At 45.1% G+C, this 23,157-nt stretch overlaps 1 protein-coding gene across 1 annotated transcript in view; it reads left to right on the top strand.

Moving 5' to 3' along the window:
• Positions 1-23,157, top strand: part of LOC309653441 (cAMP-dependent protein kinase catalytic subunit PRKX) — an 86,835-nt gene that overhangs the window by 49,266 nt on the left and 14,412 nt on the right. Inside the window, exons 3-5 of the mRNA XM_082448136.1 lie at positions 1,883-2,146; positions 14,860-14,979; positions 22,252-22,347. Coding sequence (XP_082304262.1) covers positions 1,883-2,146; positions 14,860-14,979; positions 22,252-22,347 — 480 coding nt within the window. The remainder of the gene's footprint in view (positions 1-1,882; positions 2,147-14,859; positions 14,980-22,251; positions 22,348-23,157) is intronic.

Raw genomic sequence — 23,157 nt, 5'->3', positions numbered from 1 at the left:
TCTAAAATTCATTCAGGACTCTGTCTTCTTCTCGCATCCATATTCTTCTTTTCTCCTCAGTTTCTCGCTGCTGCCTTTTCTTCCGTGAACAGAGCCGATCAACGCCTTTCTAGGGATGATGTGTCTCTTCTGACTCTCTGGGGACATCTCCTACCCGTCGTTGCTTAGAAATCTTTTACTTTGGGGTTTTGTGAATGGCCACCTTTCCCAGCAGGCGTCTGGGAGGCCATCGTGAATGGACTGGAAATTTGCAGTCTTGATGACAGCCCTGGGGCCACTGAACCACGTGTGATCCCTGAGGTGTGCCCACCCCGTGTGAGTCTGCTCGGGCTGTGAGACAAGCACCCCAGATGGCGCGGCTGGAGCCGCAGATTTATTAGTGCATGTTTGGGGAGGTTGGAAGTCTTGAGGTCAGGATGTCGGCCTTGTGGGTGCCCTTTGAGACCGTGGAGACGGCCCTCTCCTCCCTGTGTCCTCCCAGGGTCGTCCCTCTGTGTGTGTCTGTGTCCTGATCTCCTCCTCTTATAGGGACACCTGTCCTATGGGATCAGGGCCGCACCCTAGTGACCTCATTGTACCTTCATCCCCTCTTTGAAGACCCCATCTCCAAATCAGTCACATTCGGAGGTCCTGGGGTGAGGACTTAACATATGAATTTGGGGGTTGGGGACACAATTCAGCCCGTAACAAGCTGTTCACCAGTTTATCATCAAAAGCTGGTATTTCCTCTTGGCCATTCTGAGACCTTTGCACATCTACAGGATAGCCATCTCTCAGCATTGTGTCTCCCTGTATCCTAACATCTGCCTGTACCTGAATCTTAACGTCTGCCTATACGTGTCTAAACGTGTGTCTGTACACGTAACGTAACATCATCTGTGCCACATCTTAGCACATCGAATGGGTACCTGTACCCATAACATGGATCTCTGCCAAACCTTAACATGTGTCCACACACGTATCTCGACATCTGTTCACCTATACGAGTATCTTAACATCCACCTAGAGATCGATCTTAACGTGTATTTATACACATGACGTGACATCTGTCTATGCCATGTCTTAACATGTATCTGTACCAATAACATCGCTCTATACCAAGTCTTAACATCGCCCCACACACAGATGCGGGCATCGGTCCGTCTGTATGAGTATCTTAACATCTACCTAGGGATGTATCTTTTTTTACAAAATAATCATCTGTTTATGTGTTGGTTTTTCTGTTCTAATACCTATAGACGTATCTTAACATCGATCTCTACCAAATCTTAACATCTGTCCACACACATGTCTTGCGTCTGTCCGTGTATATGAGTATCCTAACATGGACCTAGAGATATATCTTTTTTTTAAAAGATTAATTGAAGTAGAGTTGATTTACAATGTCGTGTTAATTTCTGCCGCACAGCAAAGTGATTCCGTTATACGTATATTTGCATTCTTTATCATATTCTTTTCCATTATGGTTTATTGCAGGAGATTGAATAGAGTTCCCTGTGCTCTACAGTAGGACCTTGTTGTTTATCCATTCTCTATATAATAGTTTGCATCTGCTAACCCCAAACTCCCACTCCATCCCTCCCCCACCACCCTCCCCCTTGGCAACCACAAGTCTGTTCTCTGTGTCTGTGAGTCTGTTTCTGTTTTGTAGATGAGTTCATTTGCGTCTCATTTTAGATTCCACATGTAAGTGATATCATATGGTATTTGTCGTTCTCTGTCTTACTTCACGTAGTATGATCATCTCTTACCTAGAGATACATCTTAACATGACCTGTTCATGTAACACGACCTCCATCTAAGTGCCATCTCAGCATCCGTCCGTCCCTGTCCCTTTCTGTCCATCCGAGCCGCAGCCCTCACTCCCGTTCTGGTCCCGCAGGTTCTGGACGGGGCACGATGACCGCTTCCTGTACATGCTGATGGAGTTCGTGCCAGGTGGTGAGCTCTTCAGCTACCTGCGCAACCAGGGCCGCTTCTCCAGCTCCACCGGGCTCTTCTACTCAGCGGAGATCATCTGTGCGATCGAGTACCTGCACTCCAAGGAGATCGTCTACAGGGACCTGAAGCCGGAGAACATCCTGCTGGATAGAGACGGTCACATCAAGCTCACTGACTTCGGATTCGCCAAGAAACTGGTGGACAAGTAAGTGAACATTTCCCCCGTTTTCCCATCTTCCCGTCCCCTGCCTCTGGCAGCGTGCTCTGTGTCCTCTGCGCTGTGACTTGCTTTTTCTTTAGATTCCACATAGAAGTGATATCGTATGGTATTTGTCTTTCTCTGTGTGACTCACTTCACTCAGTATGACAATCTCCAGGTCCAACCACAGTGCTGCAGATGGCATGATTTCATTCTTTTTCATGGCTGCGTAATATTCCATTTTATATATATATATATATATATATATATATATATATATATATATATATATATACATACACACACACACACACACACACATACACATATATATATATATATATATATACACACATATACGTATATACCACATCTTTATCCATTCATCTGTCAGTGGACATTGAGGTTGATTCCATGTCCTGGCTATCGTAAACAGTGCTGCAATGAACATTGGGGTGCATGTATCTTTTCGAATTAGAGTTTTCTCCAGATATATGCCCAGGAATGGGATTGCTGGATCACATGGTAGCTCTATCTTTAGTTTTCTGAGGAACCTCCATCCTGTTCTCCATAGTGGCTGCAGCAGTTTACATTCCCACCAACAGTGCACGTGCGTTCCCTTTTCTCCACACCCTCACCAGCTCATGTTACGGCTTGTCTTTCTGATAAGAGCCATTCCGACAGGTGTGAGGGGATAGCTCTCAAGTTAGCTTTCATTTTTCTCGCATGTTCCGTGCACGTACGTGGAGTCCAGGAGCTTTCTCCCCGCACTCTCCCTTCCATTTTCCACTCAGCTCTGCTCCGACAGACCTTCATCTCCTGGGCACCTTCCAAAATTGTGCTGCTGTTGTCACCTGGTTCCTTTTTAGTCCTGGTGGATCCCATGTTGTACAGTTTCCTTCTATCGTTCTTCATTGTCTTTTTGGGAGGGGGCAGAGCTGAATTCCTTTAATCCACCACCTTTGAGCAGGAAGGATTATGCCTTTAAACATTTTGACATCGTCTTTATGTCGGGTTTTTTTTTTAAACTTATATCTTTTCATTTCTTATAACAACAAAACACCAAAAGGGTCCTTTTGCTGAGCAAATGCATGATGAGTTTGACTGTTCTCCTGTGTCAATACAGGTGCAGTACATGCGCTATTTATAAATACGTGTTTGAGATGAATTCCACAATATAGATTTCCAAAAGTGGGATTACTGGGACAAATATTCTGAGAAACATTGTTAGCACCGAAAAGTTGATGTCATGAAGAATAATAAAATAAAATCTTACATAATTCAATATAAAATACCTTTTGGATTAATTCGCCCCAAGGATCCTGAATGCTCTGTTTACCTGGGGAGAAGTGTTTATAATGAACGTGTATCATCCTATAATTTAGAGCTTAGAAAAGGACAGCATGTGGGATAAGTAAGGCTGATGTACTTGCAAAGCCGTATGTGTTGCGTTTTCACGACTCTTTTAGTTTATAAACAGCACGCTCTTTCTACTGGGAACGACGCTGCCCGAGATGTAGAGAATAAAAGTGTTAACTGTTAGTGTTTTAAATCCCATGCAGTTAAGCGAGGAAGGCCCCTTACATGAAGCACTGGGGGCTTCTCTCGGGGTCTAAAGGTATGGTTTTGGGTTCAATTCTAGATTTTTATTCCAAAGAAGGGAGTCAGACCCTAAGTGGCTAAAGCTGGGGCCAGGGGCAGGGTTGGTGGGGGGAAATAGAACTTGCTTATTTTCCATGTTGGCAGTCTCTCATCCTTTACGTCACACATTTGTTTTCTAGGTTTTTGCTTTGTTTTGGTTTGGGTTGATTTTGCTGTGGTTTTGTTTTATTGTTGTTTTTTAATCCTCTGAGAAAACGTAAGCTTTTCTCCCTGTATCCCCAATTGCCCACCCCATCAGCTGATACAATTAGGCGTTGAGTAGACACACCCAGACAGAGGGGGAGACACAATGGACTCTACTTTTTCTTTCTTTTTTCAAAAATGTGTTTTATTAAAAAAAAAAAAAAAAAAATGTGTTTTATTGAAGTAGAGTTGATTTACAATGTTGTGTTTATTTCTGCTGTGCAGCAAAGTGATTCCGGTTCTACATATATATGCATTCTTTCTCATATTCTTTTCCATGATGGTTTATCCCAGGAGATTGAATAGAGTTCCCTGGGCTCTACAGTAGGACCTTATTGTTTATGCGTCCTATATACACTAGTTTGCATCTGCTAACCCCAGACCCCCACTCCATTCCTCCCCCACCCCCCTCCCGCTTGGCAACTACCAGTCTGTTCTTTATGGCGGTGTGGACTCTACTTTTTCTGATACCGTCACAGCTGCTGATAATACCTGCTGTCATACAGCACTTTATTTCAACGGACCAAAGATGTATGTTTTGTTCCTCCGGACAATTTTAGTAATTTAAGTTCCTAAAATTTCTGTCTAGAGTAGTGCTGTCCAATACAAGTCCAACGCGGACCTCGTGTCTTACTTCACAGTTTTTTTTTTTTTTTTTAAATTATTTATTTATTTATTTATTTCTGGCTGTGTTGGGTCTTCGCTTCTGTGCGAGGGCTTTTCTTTCTAGTTGCGGCAAGCGGGGGCCACTCCTCATCGCGGTGCGCGGGCCTCACCATCGCGGCCTCTCCCGTTGCGGAGCACAGGCTCCAGAGGCGCAGGCCCAGCAGTTGTGGCTCACGGGCCCAGCCGCTCCGCGGCATGTGGGATCTTCCCAGACCAGGGCTCGAACCCGCGTCCCCTGCACCGGCAGGCAGACTCTCAACCACTGCGCCACCAAGGAAGCCCCTTACTTCACATTTTTAAGTAGCCGTGTTTTTAAAGGTAAAACAGGTACAGATTATTTTGTTCATAAAGTCGATTTAATTCAGTATATCCCGAATAGGATCGCTTCAACGTATCATCAGTATCAGCACTGAGAGACTTTACGTGAAGTTTTGCAACTGAGGTTTTGAAATTCCATGTGCCTTTTGTCCTTTGGTGCGTGCGTCTCAGGGAGGGTGCTAAATGTTCATCAGAAACACTTGATCTGTATTTAGCGTCCGTAACACTTAACAGCTGGAAAAAAAAGTAGATTCACGTGCCCAAGCTCTCCAGAAATAGTTAAAAGTTTTTCAGTCGCTGCATCGAGTATGGGTTGTTAAATTGAATGTTCAAATTAATTAAAATTGGATTAGAATTTCAGTACCTCTGTACTTTTAAAAGTGCTCAGATGCCACATGCAGCCAGTAACTCCCATCTTGGGAAGTAGACCTGGAAAATACACCCGTAGCGTCCTATTCCGTGACGAGATGGGGTTGGTTCAGGTGATACCTGTGTCCCTCACGTCGTAGAAACAGCCCCATTTGTGGGAAACGATTTGGGAGCTGTTGTATACTAAATGATTCATCGCTGATGGTTTTTAGAGAAGGGCTATCCTAGGATTGCTTTTATGATGCAGTTATTTTTTTTTAATTAATTTTTATTGGAACATGGTTGCTTTACAGTGTTGTGTTGGTTTCTGCTGTACAGCAAAATGAATCAGCTATACATACACCTATATCCCCTCATTTTTGGATTCACTTCCCATTTAGGTCACCACAGAGCACTGAGTAGAGTTCCCTGAGCTATACAGTAGGTTCTCATTAGTTATCTATTTTATACATAGTATCAATAGTGTATATATGTCAATCCCAATCTCCCAATTCATCCCATCCCCCTCCTTCCCCCTTGGTATCCATACATTTGTTCTCTACGTCTGTGTCTCTATTTCTGCTTTGCAGATAAGTTCATCTGTATCATTTTTCTAGATTCCACATATATGCATTAATCTACGATGTTTGTTTTTCTGACTTACTTCACTCTGTATGACAGTCTCTAGGTCCATCCATGTCTCTACAAATGACCCAGTTTCATTCTAGGATGCTGTTAAATGCAATCTGATTTTCCCCTATAGAATTTCTTCTATTGCATGGCTAAGAATAAAATGGGATGGTTTTACGTAGAAGAGTGTGAAGACTTTATATAGTTTTAAAAATTGGTTTTATGGCCTTGGTGCTGCCCCCTATTGGTAACATATGGTATATAGTCCACCTGGTAGTTTTTTGGGATTTTTTTAATCATTTTATTTGGAAGCCCTGATTCAAACAAACCACCAATAAAATGTTTCACAAATTCACTCGGTGATAAGTTTGGCCAACCATCATCATTTTACAGCTGAGAAATCTGAGGCCCTGAGAGGTAAGGTGGTTTGCGTGCAACCCCACAATTGCCAGCTGGTAGTACCTTATGGCTTCCAGGTTAAATTTATTTCCCTTACCAGGAGCCTCTGTTATCGGAAGCACCTCAGAGGGGCAGTTAGGAATGAAGAGTGGATATGGGGACCACTTGCCTCTGCTGGACCCCTGTGTCTGCCACTCTCCAGCTGGTGAGATTGAGTACATTGTAATCACCCCGTGTGCCTTGGTTTTGCTCATCTGCGTAATGAGAATTGTTCCTACCCTGTAGGGCGATTGGTAACAATGGATGGGTCTGCTCATTGGAAAGGATTTCCTAAGAACGGTTCCTATCATGTAGTAAGCATTGAGTAGACAGTAGGTGCTTCTGACTTTATCATGCCCACCCTCACATCATCGTCATCACCAACATCCCCACCACTGTCATCACCATCGTCATCTCCATAGTTATCACCTTCATCTCCATCACCACCGTCATCATCACCATCATTATCACCATCATTATCACCATCATCACCATCATCACCACTATCACCATCACCATCATCACCACCATCATCACCATCATCGCCACCATCATCACCATCATCATCATCACCATCATCACCACCACCATCATCATCATCACCATCATCACCACCATCATCACCATCATCACCACCACCATCATCATCATCACCATCATCACCACCATCATCACCATCATCACCATCATCATCATCATCATCACCACCACCATCACCACCACCATCATCACCACCATCATCACCATCATCACCACCACCATCATCACCATCATCACCATCATCACCACTATCATCACCACCACCATCACCACCATCATCACCATCATCACCACCATCATCATCATCACCATCATCACCACCATCATCACCATCATCACCACCGTCATCATCATCACCATCATCACCATCATCACCACCATCATCACCACCATCACCACCATCATCATCACCATCACCACCATCATCACCATCATCATCACCATCATCACCATCATCACCACCATCATCATCATCACCATCATCACCACCATCATCACCACCATCACCACCACCATCATCACCATCATCATCACCATCATCACCATCATCACCACCATCATCATCATCACCATCATCACCACCATCATCACCACCATCATCATCACCATCATCACCACTATCATCACCATCATCACCAACATCATCACCATCATTATCGCCATTATCACAATCGCCATCATCAACATCAACGTTGTAATGACCGTCGTCATCATCGGTGCCATCATCACCATCATCATCTCCATAATTATCACCTTCATCACCAGCATCACCATCATCACCATCATCACTATCAACTTCATGATCACCACCATTGCTCTGGACTGAACTTGGGTTCCTTCAAAATTCATGTCTTGAAGCTCCAACCCCCATTGTGGCTGTATTTGGAGATCATGTTGTTCAGAAGTAATTAAGGTCAAATGAGGTCATGACAGTGGGATCCTAATCCCATAGGATTGGTGACCTTATAAGAAATGTATTTCTTCCAGTTCTGGAAGTCCATGAGCAGGATGCTGGCCTATTTGGTTCCTAGTGAGGCTGTCTTCCTGGCTTGTAGGTGGCCTCCTTCTAATACAGTAGAGAGATCTCTCTCTCTTCCTCTTCTTTGAAGGACACGAGTCATTGGATTAGTCCCAGTCTTAACCTGATTACATCTGCAAGACCCTATTTCCAAATACATTCACGGGTACCGGAGTCTAGGACTTTTGTGGGGGGAACACAATTCAACTCAGTGGGGATGCAGTGAAAGGCAGTAGGGAGTAGGAACACATGAGCAATGGGACATCTATTTTACAGAGCATACTTGGATAACGGTCTCCCACCCCCAGTTGTGGTGGAACTGGTAACAGTGAGAAAACTGAGAACGGCGGGTGTCACTTTGCCCTCTCTTCAAGAGCCAAGTGAGCAGAAACGATAAGACCAGGGACATCGATAATTCACAGCCTGGACCAGCATTCTCCCAGTAACATCCACCACTGTCTGTCTTGTCTTAACATATTTACTGCAGTGTGAAGTTCTTTCTAGCAATTTATGACTCTACATCCAAGAAGCATGGGGGCTTTTTGCAGGAAGCTTTTTTAAGTATAAAGAGAATTCTCTTAAAAGGAGAAGACTGCTTCCACCTTGCAATAATCGTCTGCTATGAACCTGGGGGTACAAATGTTTGTTAGAGCCCTGCTTTCAATTCTTTGGGGGCATTAACCAAGGACTGAAGTTTCTGGGACTTAAGGAAATTCTCTTTAACTTTTTAGGGAACTGCAGTACTGTTTGAAATCTAAGGCTTTAAGAACGTTTACTGCAGTCTGAAGCTCTTTCTAGCAGTTTATGCCTCTCTACATCCGAGAAGCCTGGGGGCTTTTTGGAGAAAGCTTTTACTTGAATGAGGGGTCAGGCTACCTGAGTTTACTGAGAAACTGGAAAGTCATAGAGCCTTCGATCTGTGCCCCATACCCCAGGATGAAGCGAGGGAGAGACTCACCTTTCCACATGTAAGCGGAGACACCACAGCTAACACAGATAGAATTATCTGCACCCACCTCCACCTGGTGAGGACATGAGCTAAGCACCAGGCTTCCAGCTAGATTCAGGCAACCGTGGATGTGCCCCACCTGGGAATACAGCATTAACGGGCCAGTACCGGATCGTTCAGCAGAATTAAAGGATTTCATGAGCCAAAGCAATGAGGGTTGACTTTGAGTTGACTCAGCTGGGTGTGGCGGGAAGAAAGGCGCTCCTAAGCTTAAGTCTTGGGGACAGGAAACTCCTAGCTGGACCGCCAGGTGGTTCTGTGCACCCTGACGGGATGTCACTTGAAAAAGCCCAGCAGGTAGTGTGAGCCCCTTCCCGCTCGACTCCGTGTGGGAAGAACCCACGTCTCCCATCTGCTTTCCTTCCTGGAACTTAACGGCCACCTGCTGCACCCGAATTCCTGGCTGGTTACCGGACCATACAGTCTCTATCTGCGCCAATGCAACGTGACCCCATTCCTTCCATAGGATTTGAAATTGGAATGGTACTTTGTATCACAAGGGGTTCTAGGGAAATGGGAAAGAGTCTATCGTGTGAAAAAAGAATCAGAGATCGGGAATGGAGAGGTGTCATGGGGAAGGGAAGCAGGGACCCAAGAGCACCTTTGGGTGGGTTCCTGGAGAGAGCTGAAGACCCCCGCCCAAGACCCCCAGCACTCCAGTGGACCTGGGGAGGGCTCGGGCCAGATGCACCGCTTACACAGCAGGGTCAGCGTGAGCTCGATGATGGGCAGAGAGAGAGAGAGAGTGGGCAAACATATCAGTGAGCACACACTGTTGCTTTCTTTACATTAAACCTGCAAGGTAAGGGTTTCTTCTGTCCGTGCTTCATCATTGCATCTCTTGTTGGAGGAGTTCTTTGCAAAGGATATTTTCTCCCTCCTAAGATGCCGTTCCTTTCTGCCAGTCTACAGACAGGTGCCAGACACGACGGCAACACTAGGCAGCCCGGGCACACGTGGTCTGGACCTGGGCTGCAGCCCGGAGCTGCTAAGTGGCTGTCCCAGCGACATGCTCCTTGGCAGGAGCGTGCCAGCTGGACGTGATTCACACACGGCTCTGTCTGGACGTACTGGTCCCGGATCCTTTCCAAACCCGCCCTTGGTCCAGCTTCTGCCGAGGTGCTGGCTACCTTACCTTGACTCTGGGTATCAGACACCTGTTCCTGGATCTCCCGCCCATGGGGACACCCTCCTTTCTTAGCCTCCTCTGTCTCCGCACTTTATAAAAGTTTAATTGTGGCAAAGTATAGATAGCATCAAAGATACCATCTTAACCAATTTTAAGCGTAAAATTCAGTGTATTAATTACATTCAGAACGAGGTACAGCCGTCCCCCCCCCATCCATCTCCAGAACTCTTTTCTTCTTGCAGAACTGAAACTCTGTCCCCATTAAAATGTGCCAGCTCCCCTGCTCCCTCGCCCTTCAGCGCCTGGACCCACCATCTACTTTCTGTCTCTCTGAATATGACTCCTCTAGGGGCCCCATGTAAGTGGAATCATTAGGTATTTTTCCTTTTCACTGAGCATGATATCTTCAAGGTTCTTCCATGTTGTAGCAGGTGTCAGAATTCCCTTCCTTTTCAAGGCCGAATAGTATTCCACAGTCTGGATGTATTACATTTTGTTTATTCATCCATGAGGGACACTTGGGTTGCTTCTGTCTTTTGGCTGTTGTGAACAGTGCTGTTATGAACACACGTGTACAAGTATCTTTTCAAGACCCTGCTTTCATGTCTCGTGGGTATATGCCCAGGAGTGGGATTGCCAGATCATAACGGTGATTCTATTTTTAGTTTCCTGAGGACCCTCCATCCTGTTCTCCAGAGTGGCTGCACCATCTTACATTCCCACCTACAGTGTAGGAGGGCTCCCTTTTCTCCACATCCCCGTCACCACTGGTTTTCTGTTTTTTTGATAGTAGCCATCTGCATGGGGTGAAGTGGTCACCTCTGCACTTTTGACTCTTTCCTCCCGCCGATCACAGGGCAAAGTCACACGGAGAAGCTGAAGTTCTTCCTCACGGAAACCCCACCGCATCCCCTTTCTGAGCTGTAGCTGCTTGTTTGCGTGACATGATGTCACCTCCCCAAGCCTGAGGGGGCAACTGGGGGGTCAGCCTGTTTAAAGAGATAAACGTGGACGTCATTCTGACAATTTTCTGGACCTCCAAAGATGTGTTTCCAAATGTTTTGTTTCTCTGGCCATCATTTAGCTTGTAGCCCGTCACATGACACAAGTTATAATACGCGGTGTGGAGTGTGAAAACCCCAGGTGCTTTAGAAGCAGAGGTGAACTGGGTGAGGGCTGATGTGATATGGCCCCCAAGGGGTGGGTGTTTGGCTTCTGGGGCCGCCATAACAAAGTACCACAAACTAAGGGGCTTAACCCAACAGAATGTTACAGCCTCACAGTTCTGGGGGCCAGCGTAGGAAATCAGGGTGTTGCCAGGGCAATGTTCCCTGTAAAGGCTCTAGAAAACCATCTGTTCTGTGCCCCTCTCCTAGCTTTTGGTAGCCTCACGTGTTTCTTGGCTTGTAGATAAAGAAGATAGGAGATGTGTATAAAATGGAATATTATTCAGCCACAAAAAAGAAGGAAATCTTGCCATTTGCGACGTGGTTGGACCTTGGGGGCATTAAAGTGAGATAAGTCAGTCACAGAAGGACGCATACTGTAGCATCTTATTTAGGTGTGGAATCTAAAAAAGCTGAATTCGAGATCCCACTCCTGGGCATAAAACCAGAAAAGACGGAAACTAATTTAAAAAGATACACGTGCCCCTGTGTTCATAGCAGCACTATTTACAGTAGCCAAGACATGGAAGCAACCTAAGTGTCCATCGACAGATGAATGGACAAAGAAGATGTGGTACACATAGACAATGGAATATTACTCAGCCATGAAAAAGAATGAAATAATGCCATTTGCAGGACCATGGGTGGACCTAGAGATTATCGTACTAAGCAAAGTAAGTCAGACAGAGAAAGACAGGTATCATATGATTTCACTTATATGTGGAATCTAAATAAATAATACAAATGATCTTATTTACAAAACAGAAACAGACTACCAGACTTAGAAAACAAACTTATGGTTACCAAACGGGAAAGGGCGGGGGAGGGATAAATTAGGAGTTTGGGATTAACAGATACACACTACTATATATAAAATAGATAACCAACAAGGACCTACTGTATAGCACAGGGAACTATATCCAATATCCTATGATAAACCATAATGGTAAAGAATCTGAAAAAAAAATATGTGTTTAATTGAATCACTTTGCTGTACACCTGGAACTAACACAACATTGTGAATCAACGATACTTTAATTTTTTAAAAAAACAGCTGAACGCATAGAACCAGAGGGTAGGATGGTGGTTGCCAGGGGCAGGGGATGAGCGGAAGGGGAAATGGGTGAAGGTACAAACTTCCAGTTATATGATAAATGTGTTCTGGGGATTTAGCGTTATGTCATGATGACAAACACACACCAAAAACACAAAACAGGCAGATGACATTGATTGCCTTGGACTTTTACCCAATGTAAGAACATGGGATGGAACCAAGCGATTTCCAAATCTTCTTTGTGGTTTAACAGCCTAGCTGTCTAAGTTGCACTTTTGGGAAGAGAAAGTCACCATTCAGACTTTTGCTAAAGGCTCCGATGGAGCTCATAGCTCATGTGTCACAGCAGCATTTTCCCTGGTGTTTCCTTTGATTGCCCTGTTTTTTTTTAAAAGATATTTTTGATGTGGACCCTTTTTGAAGTCTTCATTGAATTTGTTACAATATTGCTTCTGTTTTATGTTTTGGTTTTTTTGGCCACCAGGCATGTGGGATCTTAGCTCCCCGGCCAGGGATGGAACCTGCACCCCCTGCATTGGAAGGCAAAGTCTTAACCACTGGACCGCCAGGGAAGTCCGTGGTTGCCCTTTTGGATGTTGATCACTATCACTGATCTGTCATACAAAACATGAGCATGACCTTAGCGTGTTATTTTCCTATGCTTTGGACACAGGGTTTTTAAAAATTGAATTTTCCCTCTTTCTTGCCAACGGACTGGAGCACGCAGGGACCTGAGAGGTTGCAGACCTCAAGCAGAGTCTGTCGAACGGGGTCCTGAGGTGTTCAGAGCTGCCTTAAATGCAGCGGGGGGGTGTAAGGGACCAGGGTACCCAATATGTGATCCTTGGGGTGTAGCAGAGAGAAACTATGTGGCTTTAAAAAATTCTGTTAAGATTCGTATAACACAAAATCCACTGTGTTAGCCATTTTAAAGTGAAGAATGCAGTGGCGTTTAGCACATTCACAAGGTTGTACAACCATCACACCTGTTTAGTTCCAGAACATTCTTATCCCTCCCCCAAAAGAAACCCCATACTCATTACCAGTCACTCCCCCTGCCCCTGACAACTGCTAACCTGCTTTCTTTCTCAGTGGATTTGCCTCTTCTGGATATTTCATATAAATAGAATTGTAAAATACCTGTCCTCCTGGGTCTGCTTCTCTCACTGAGCATCGTGTGTTCAAGGTCCTTCCACGTGGTAGCCTGTGTCAGAGCTTTGCTCCTTGTCATGGCTGAGTCATTCCACTGTGTGCATGGACCCCATGCTGTGTATCCGTCATCCACTGATGGCTCTTTATCTTTTTTTTCTAAATTGAGGTATAATTGGCGTATAACATTGTATTAGTCTCGGGTGTACGACATAGTGATTGGATATATGTATCTATTATAAAATGACCTTCCCCAATAACTCTATAATCAACATCCAACACCACACAGCTACAAGTTTTTACTCTTGATGAGAACTTTTCATATCTATTAGCAACTTTCAAATATACAATACAGTATTATTAATTATATAGTCACCACGCCGTATGTTACAACCCCACGACTTAATCTTTCAACTGGAAGTTTGTACCATTTTTATCTTTTCACGGGTGAATTTTTGTTAGCAAAATCCTCCATACTGAGATACACAAATAAAGAGTAAATTAGAAAAAAATCAGTCTTTATTTTCCGCAGGTCATAAAAATTTAGATATTTCAGCAGAAATGTTACAAATTGTAAGTTTTAATTAAACATTGGGGCTTTTTAAAGTATAAATAGAATTCTCTTAAAAGGAGAAGGAGGCTGCTTCTCCCATCTGTTGTGAAAAAGACAGATCTAAGGCAGCACAGGGAAGGGGTGACCCAAAGTAAAACCAACCACCCAGACACTCAGAAATCTCCACCTTCTACGCTGGGTCCCGCTTGGCTGGTTGGAATCTCTTGCTTTCAGCCAGCCGTCCTCTAGGTGGGGCTAAAAGCTAAATTTTTTGCAAGTCTCAACTCCTGGGGAGAAAAGCCTTTCCAAAGCTCTCCGCCCCGTTTAAACCCCAGACATCCCAGAGCCCCTTAACCTGAGGATTTCCAAAAGCCACCACGGATACTAAAATGACCGCGAACCCACAGAAACAGTTCAGACCTTTTGCAGAGCAGGTGGAAAAGACACTTAGCTGTCGCTTTGTGTTTCCTCTGGGAGGACAGAACCAGCTCATTTATTCATAAAGCAGACGTGTGGGTTCCTGAGGGTCCCTCCCTCCAGTCAAGCCTTGAATCCTTTTTCCCATCATGTTATGGGAAAACAGGGACTGGGGGTTTTGCTTTTTCTGAGCAGCGAAGGTAAGCACCGAGAACAAGACACAGCCGTGATAACAGGGCCGTGACTCAGATTCTCTCTTGGTTGCAGAGTGTTGATAAAGGACAAAAGTCAGGGCAGACGAGGCTGCTGTCTTTATCCACGGGGCGAGGGTTTAAGGCATCTTGTTGACCGATTCAGTGACTGTAACGTTCAGTGCTTCTGAGACGCACGCATTGGCCAAGCACAGCTGAGTTTTGTGGACCCCCTTCTCTGCCCACAGGACGTGGACCCTTTGCGGGACCCCCGAGTACCTGGCCCCCGAAGTCATCCAGAGCAAGGGCCACGGGAGAGCCGTGGATTGGTGGGCCCTCGGCATCCTGATATTTGAGATGCTCTCGGGGTGAGTCGCGTTTCCGTGGAGACGTCTCCAGCGAGTCGCGGCCCCACTCGCTGGCCCTGGGGTGCTCGGCCCGCCCCTAGGACGGGGCACTGGGGGTCGGGGGCAGATCCTCGGGGTCGGGGCGCACGGCACTTTCCCGCTGCTCGTGACGGTGATACGAACTGACCGTTCGGCTTGATTTCCCAAGAGTAAAAGCGCAGGCTTGAAGGACCAGCAGGGCACAGCTGTCGCGGTCTTTTATCCTGTCTCCTAAGTGTCCCTGTCTCCCAAGAAAATACTGTTCATCTCCCGCACGGACACTCTGGGGTGACTCCCGGAGCTGGGTAACGTACGTGATGGATAACGCGATTGAGGACGTTATGAACGGAGAGTGTGCCAGAAAGGAAGGAGTGTGTTCTTCCCTGAAATCCCAGACGTGCCTCCGGGGAGGTTAGGAATCACGTTGCCCCTGGTCCAGATAGCCAGGAGTTGGGCTGTTTCTCACGGGGTCGGCCTGATTAAATATTGAAGCGTGGCTCCCGCGTGAGACGTGCGCGATGGACACACAAAGCAGGCATCCCCCTCGCAGAAACCGTGCACCTGGGGACTCCTCCTCGACGTGTGCGCTCTGCCCACGCTCCCGGGGACTCCTCCTCGACCTGTGCTGCCTTATGTCCACGCTCCCGCCGCTTCCCTTTGTCCCGCTTTCTTTGGCGGCTGTGCTTTTTGCTGGTAGGTTTTGCAGACACTGAGTTTACTCTGGTTTTAATAAAACCCGGGGCCTGTTCCATGCCTGTCTGATTCCCTGCAGGGCTGGTCCACAGCTTTCGGTTGGAAAGAAAGATGGAAAGAGGCCTTCTCCTGCATTGAGTGTGTGACCGACCAGCCGGGGGGGAATCTGTGCAAACCTGTCCGTATTCGTCTGTCAGTCATCCGTCTCTTCGTCGTCTATCTGTGATCTGTCTGTCGTTTATATCTAGTTTTCGGCTGTTTAGCTATCATCTGTATCTGCCTGTCGTCTTTGTATATCTTCTCTATTGTGTCTGTTATCAGCTCTGTCATCTATTTACATAACATACCTGTCTACCCACTCTTGTCACCTGTTTATCATGTCATATTTACCTATCATCTAGTTTGTCATTTATATCCATCATCTATCTACCTTTTTGTCTGTCTTACTATCTGTACCTATTTATCTCTAACTTTATATCTGTTATCTATCATCTATATGTCATCTATTCTATATATCTATCATCTGTCATCTATCCTATCATCTACCTATATCGATCTCTAACTCTCTATATATTTATTTTTATCTACCTATCATCTATTTATATCTACCTCTAACTGTATATCTGTTGATTTTTAGCTATCTGCCTTTCTATCAATCATAGATCAATATCTGTCAATCATAGATCAATATCTATCTGTCAGTCATAGATCAGTATCTATCAATCATAGATCAATATCTGTCAGTCATAGATCAATATCTGTCTATCATAGATCAATATCTATCAATCATAGATCAATATCTGTCAGTCATAGATCAATATCTGTCTATCAATCATAGATCAATATCTATCAATCATAGATCAATATCTATCAATCTATCTAATCTTTTCAATTTTCCATTGCTCTTTAGTCAAACACCTCTAGCAAATCCCATAGACCCAAATTTCTTCATATGCACCCTAGCCCAGGAAGTCCTAATCAAAGCAGAACGTTGAAATAAATGGCATGTACGGTCAATCCAGCAAGAAGATATAGAAATTGTACATCTTTCTGCACCTGTATTCGATCAGCTTCCACACTCAAGCCAGCAGCATATCTTCCTTCCTGTGCATTACTGACCACGAGAGGGCAGCCTTGCCCGAGGAGAATTGAATCCCGGTGCCCAGTGATGTTTAGCAGAATGGGGTTCATGTGTCCTCTGTTTTGTCTTTATTGTTAGGATAGACTATAATAGTACAGAATATAATAATGCGGAATACCATTAGGAAAGACAATGTTGGAATATAATATACTATTAGAACATAGTATTGATAGACTATAATAGAAAATTATTAAAATAGAGTAGAATAAAGTAGGATAGGGTAGAATTAGAATATAGTATTAGGATATATTAGAATTATTATTAGGGTTATTATAGAAACATAATTATTAGAATTCTAATAATTTAATATGCTGTTTTAATAGTAACTAAGATACTATTAGGATATAATATATTAAAATAATATTCTAATTACTATTGGGATGTAATATATTAAAATATTAGAATATTAGAAAATATTCTATTTCAGTAGAATGTTAGCCATACAGTATTTCTAGTATTCTCAGAGAATATTAGGAATTCAGTAGAAAATAATGTAATTAGAATCTAGGTCCTATTATTAGAATAACTGGAGATTAATAACTCAAACCCTCTCCTAACCCAGAACACCGTAAGCTGAACTTCGCATTTCATAAAAGGGAACTGTTTGTTCAGTCAGCATAGTTTTGTTTTCCACATTTCCGGTTAGAGTCAGGCTTGTCTGGGTGGTATTTTCAGAGCCATCCGTCCCTGCCCACACTGCACGCGCGGCTGACCCTGGGCTGTCCCTGAAGTCTGGCCAGCCTCCGCTCTCGCCTGGAGCAGCCCCGAGTGTCCTCATGTCTCCTCCAGCTGCCCCTGCGCCTGCCTGTGACACCTTCCCCTGGCAGCCACTGCAGGGGTCCCTCCCCAGCACCAACCAGCCGCCTCCTTCTCCCTAGCAGCCCTCGAGGGGAAAGACCCGGAGCCCCTCATTATACGAGGCTCTGAGTCGGTCTGTACAAGGTCTGCCCACCCTAGACGGAGGCCTGACCCCTCTCCCGGGATCGCAGGCCTTCCCGCTGTCCCTCCAGCACCCCGTGAGGCATTGCTGTTCCTCTCTTTGCCAGCCTCCTGAGGGCATCCCCCCGCCTGGTCCCTTCTGTTCCGGTCCTCACGATTCAGGCTCACCTGTAACCTGCCCTCAGAGCCCTCCTCCGCAGCTCCCACCCACGCTCTGCCCCAGCACCCCTTTCCGTTCTCTCTGGAGCGCCCAGTGGGTCTGAAACCATCTGGTTCCGTGTGTGAATTGCCCACGAGGTCACTGGATGGTGCAAGCTGCCCTTCTCACCCCCTTGAACCCAGACGCCTTTGGTGGCCAGTGGGAGAGAGTTATTACATAGACGGTGGAGATGGCCTTTTCTTCCAAGTCCCCGTCTCCCGCGTGCTTGTTGGATTTCCATTTTCTGTTTTGGCACCTTTAGCAAGATCAGACTAGACTCTGTCTTGTCTGTTTGCTTATTGCTTTCGTTGGTGGTTGAACTGTTTCATGAAGTACAAGAAGTACATTTGTTGGGTCCAACCAGCCGTGTGATTAGGTATGAGAGCATGTCATAACTGGGGTTTTATTTTCATCGAGTGAGAAATGTTTCGGTTGGATTGAAGAGAGGTGGCCCATTCGTGGGCTTTCCCAGGAGCACCACCTCAGCCCTGATGTCTTTCATCATCTGCTCCTTTCATATCCACCCATGTGGAGAGTTCAGTCCCACACCTGTCTTTCAGGAAGGTGGAACTTGTCTGCATTTGGAGCTGCACCCATGTGGAACGTTAGCTGCGGTGCAGTGGTTCTCAAAACATTTCGGCCGCAGGACCCTAAAAGTTTTCGATAATCATCTACCCTAAAAGTTACTCCCTTCCTAAAAGTTATGAAAACACTCCTAAATGTTAGTATCGACCCCAAAGAGCTCTCACTGATGCAGGTTATATCTGTCAACGTTTACCACATTTGAAAATTAAACTGAGATTATATATATAAGTTTATACGTAAAAGCATATCTTATACATAAGGTGATAAACTAATGGTTAACATAAATCAAATTTTTAATGAAAAAAATACCTATTTCCTAGTATTAAAAATATTTAGAGAAAAGAGTGACGTTGTTTCACATGTTCATTAGTCTCTTTTATGTCCAGCTTAATTGCGGGCCACTGTGTTCTTCCCTTCTCTCACACTCTGTCTGGTGTGATTCGTTGTTTTGGTTGAGGTATATGACGAAAATGCAGCCATCTTCAGATTTATAGTTAGAAAAAAGATGTCACAAAGCTCCTGAAAAGGCCTCGAGGAACCCGAGGATTCCCTGGGACCCCACTTTGAGAATCATGGCTGCCATGCCAAAGGTAGGGTGCCCCAGGACTCTCTCTCACGCTACAGTCTGCCCCAGTGTTTCTTGGCCCAATACTTTGTTCTTGCCCCTTTTTCTGAGGAATCAGCACGGGCTCTAGGCGCGCGGGCTCAGTAGTTGTGGCACGTGGGCTCAGTAGTTGTGGCTCACGGGCTCAGTAGTTGTGGTGCACGAGCTTCAGTAGTTGTGGTGCACGGGCTTCAGTAGTTGTGGCATGCAGGCTCAGTAGTTGTGGCTCACGGGCTCTAGAACACAGGCTCCGTAGTTGTGGTGCACGGGCTTCGTTGCTCCGTGGCATGAGGGATCTTCCCAGACCAGGGCTCGAACCCGTGTCCCCTACATTGGCAGGTGGATTCTTAACCACTGTGCCACCAGGGAAATCCAAAGCATGGAGTCTTAAGCGCTGGACCACTGGGGACGTCCCAGGACCATCATTTTGTAACAGGGGTCTCTGGGGGTCTGATGAAGAACACGAGGTAGCAACAACGATGGCGCCTGTTTCTGGACAATCCACTTTTTTTACTGGAAGATTTAGGTAGGTCGAAGGTATCTATAAAAAGGATCACAGGTAGATGATGGAGAAAATGGCAAAATTGGCATGCATTTTTCCGACGAAATTCTGGAGCCTGCCTTCATGGGGAAGAGCAGGCTGTCCTTCTGACTACATCTCACCGTGGACAATGTGAAGGTGCATATGACGCCCGCTTCTGTATGATGGGCACCCGTTTATTAAGAATTGGAAGGATTCTGTTGGATTAAAGACAGATTTGAGGGCACTTTCTTGGGCTACTTTCCACACGCCGACTTCTCCAATAGGCCGCCTCCGTGCTTTTTCCTTCAGGCAAGATCTGTCAGTGCTCACTTATTGTTTTTTCCGCTCGTTAAACTACTGCTAACATACCTTTCCCATGATAGTGTCGTGTAATGCCAGCTACTCCAGAGTACTGCGTGTCATATTCTCCATGAACGTGGGTAGGTATGTATGACACATTTTCCCCTGGTCCCGTTTCTGAATGTGTATCTGTTTCCCCCAGTGAAATCATACAGCTGGATGTACTCAGACAGGGCCACCACCCAAGACAGGAATATGACTCCCCCAACCATTGTTAGAGGAAACTCCTGACGCACGCGAAGGGCTAGCTTGGGATTTATAAGCTTCAAGGCATTCACGGTTGGCGAGGGTTGGGTGTCTCCCGGCCTGGCTAGTTTCTCAATCCATGGAAGCTGGTAACTCTGGAAGCACAACTGGCCAGAGTAGTTGTAGTTATGAGACCATAACAGCCAGTGACCCCAAGAGGTACAGGTGTGGTCTTACGGACTCTGTGCTCCTATTCACGCCCAAGTGTAAAGCTGAGGAACGAAAGTATCACATAAGGAAAAAAGGCTATTTTATGCTGCACGCAGCTGCATTTCTACATTTATTTAGAATATTCCATTTTTCTGAGGAACCTACCTCTTTTACTTCCACTTTCCCATTCATTTCTATTTTTGTACTTCATATTTCTGTTCTTTAGTTTTTAAATATTTTTCAACTCTCTCTTCTCTGTGATATATTTGTGTATTGGTTTCCTGGGGCGGCTGTAACAAATTTCCACAAACTGGGGCGTTTAAAACAGGAATTCATCCTCTTCCCGGTCCTGGAGACCAGACGTCGGAGGTCGAGGTGTCCCAGGGCCGCGCTCCCTCCAGGGGCTCCCGGGGAGGGTCCTTCCCGCCTCTTCCAGCTTCTGGGGGCTCCAGGCGTCCCTGGGCTTGTGGCCGCCTCCCTCCCGTCTCTGCTTTCATCTTCACAGGGCTTCTCCTCTGTGTCTGTGTCTCTCCTCTTCTGTGTCTTAGAAGGACCCTGTCATTGGATGTAGGGCCACCCTCCTCCAGGAGGACCTCATCTCAGACCCTTCACTGCATCACATCTGCAAAAACTCTGTTTCCGTATAATGTCCCATTTAAGGTCGTCAGGTTGAGGACGTGGATGTAACTTTGGAGGCCACCATTCCACCCACGATACACTGTTTCTCTTTAAAAAAAACATGAGTTGATTTGGAATCAACACGAGAATTATTTTTGATCATTGAGATTTGCCATCATCAATCAGACCATCATTTGAAAACTCCCCTTTATATTTCCATTGCTTATTCTACGGAATTAGAAGACCTCCTTCTAAAGAAACTAAATAGAGGTTATGCTTTTGAGTTGAAGGTCTTTGCCTTGAGCACTCTGAGGAAATATCAAAAGTATACTTTGTGCCCAGGGACATGTGGCTATCTAGTATATATTCAGTGGTTTACTTCTAGAGTTTCTTGGATTTTTCTTGGTCTTGGCAGTTGTAAGTATATTTCTTCTTTAGCTTCTGTCACGTTTTTTTGTTTTTCTATTTCCAGATATTAGAAAGGATAGGTCTGTTAGTTTCTATAACTGGACTATAGTCTTTAATTGTGGTAACATTGCTGCACATGATACATGAGTGTATGGCATGGCCGTGTGCCAGTACAACTTTACTGGCAAAAAGAGGCTGTGGGCCATCATTGGCCAACCCCTAGTGTAGATCTTTGTGCCTAAAATCGCAAACTGGAAACCAGCGTTGCTGTCACTCACCTCCCAAAGTAGGATGGAGGTGAATTCATCGACTATGGAGATTCACATATTGGCTTCTATAAAGTTATGAAGTACTTGAGCCAAAAAAATAGGATACAGTGTAACCTGTCCTCTTACATTTGGCCTGTGTACACTTATTGAGCACCTACTGTGTGCTACACACTCCCGTATGCAGGAAGGATACAAAGAGGTCCACTCATGGTCCAGTTGGGGAGACATTTTTAATGGCACCCTAGTGACCTCATAGTTGGTCAGATGGCCTCACGGTCATTGCCTTTTCTTTGCTGGCCCATCCTCTGTACTTGGGCTGCAGTGCTTCATGCTTGGCCTCTTGGAACCATCTCTTCGAAGCTCGTCTCGAGCCATCCATGGACTCCAGGGTGGGAGGAAAGAGCTGCCGTGAAATAAATTCTGTTCTGCCCTGGTCAGGCAGAAAGAGTCATCCTTACAAAGCAGGGATGTTTTCCACACTTGCTCGCCACTAAAAATAGATGTTTATGTTTCTAACAGGTTTCCTCCGTTTTTTGATGACAACGCATTTGGCATTTACCAAAAAATTCTTGCGGGCAAGATAGATTTCCCCAGACATTTGGACTTCAGTGTCAAGTAAGTAAACCGTTTCCCTCCTCATCGGGTGTGTTTATTTTTAAAGCATCTAAGAAACCCCAGTTACGGCATCTGCCGAGCGGGGTACCATCCTGTGTTATTCTCTATGCTGGGCTGAAGCTGTTTTGACCGGTCATTTTTTCCACCAAAAGGGAAAAGGTTTTCATGGCTCTGCTGGGATGACACTTCACCTTTTAATGACTCTCAGCCCTATTTTATACCGTTTGAAATAAATGACACTTACAATTAGCAAATAAAGGCATTTGTTATCATATTTAATAAGAGAGCCGTTTTGTTATTTGACAAGAAGGGTGTCCTTCCTCCCAGCTAGTGTTGTGGTTGGCACAAGTGTTGATGGCTTTAGCAGAGTTTAGCTTTTCTCTCCTGCTTAAATTATTTTCATTCTTAAAGTCCTTTTTCCTGCTAGAATTTTGAGTTACGCCCTCATTGTTTCAAGAACTTTTGCATTGCTTCAGTGTTAAACTTTGGGTGTGCATTTTTGTGGCAATGGGGGAAAAAACTAAATTTTTTAAAAGATAAGAATGCTTTAGGTTATCCGACGACCTTGCTCTGTGTGTCAGCTTTTAGCCATTTGCACCATTGTGAGTCCTAATTTCCAGTTGTTTTACCGTATTTCCCAGATACATTGATAGGTGCTCCAAACCCCTCCTGATCCCCAAATGGGGTTAATTGTGTTCAGTTGAGAACTAAACTCCTCTCTCTTTTTTCCTACATATTTTTAAAGTAACCTGTGGAAATTAAGTTCAGAGAAAACTTGTTTCATGACAGTGATCGGCTCCTGGGGCCACT

This window comes from Balaenoptera physalus (assembly GCF_965194825.1).
Source record: "Balaenoptera physalus genome assembly, chromosome: Y".
Classification (NCBI taxonomy): Eukaryota; Metazoa; Chordata; class Mammalia; order Artiodactyla; family Balaenopteridae; genus Balaenoptera; species Balaenoptera physalus.
The sequence above is the reverse complement of the archived record's forward strand: the minus strand, read 5'-3'. Positions and strand labels throughout refer to the sequence as shown.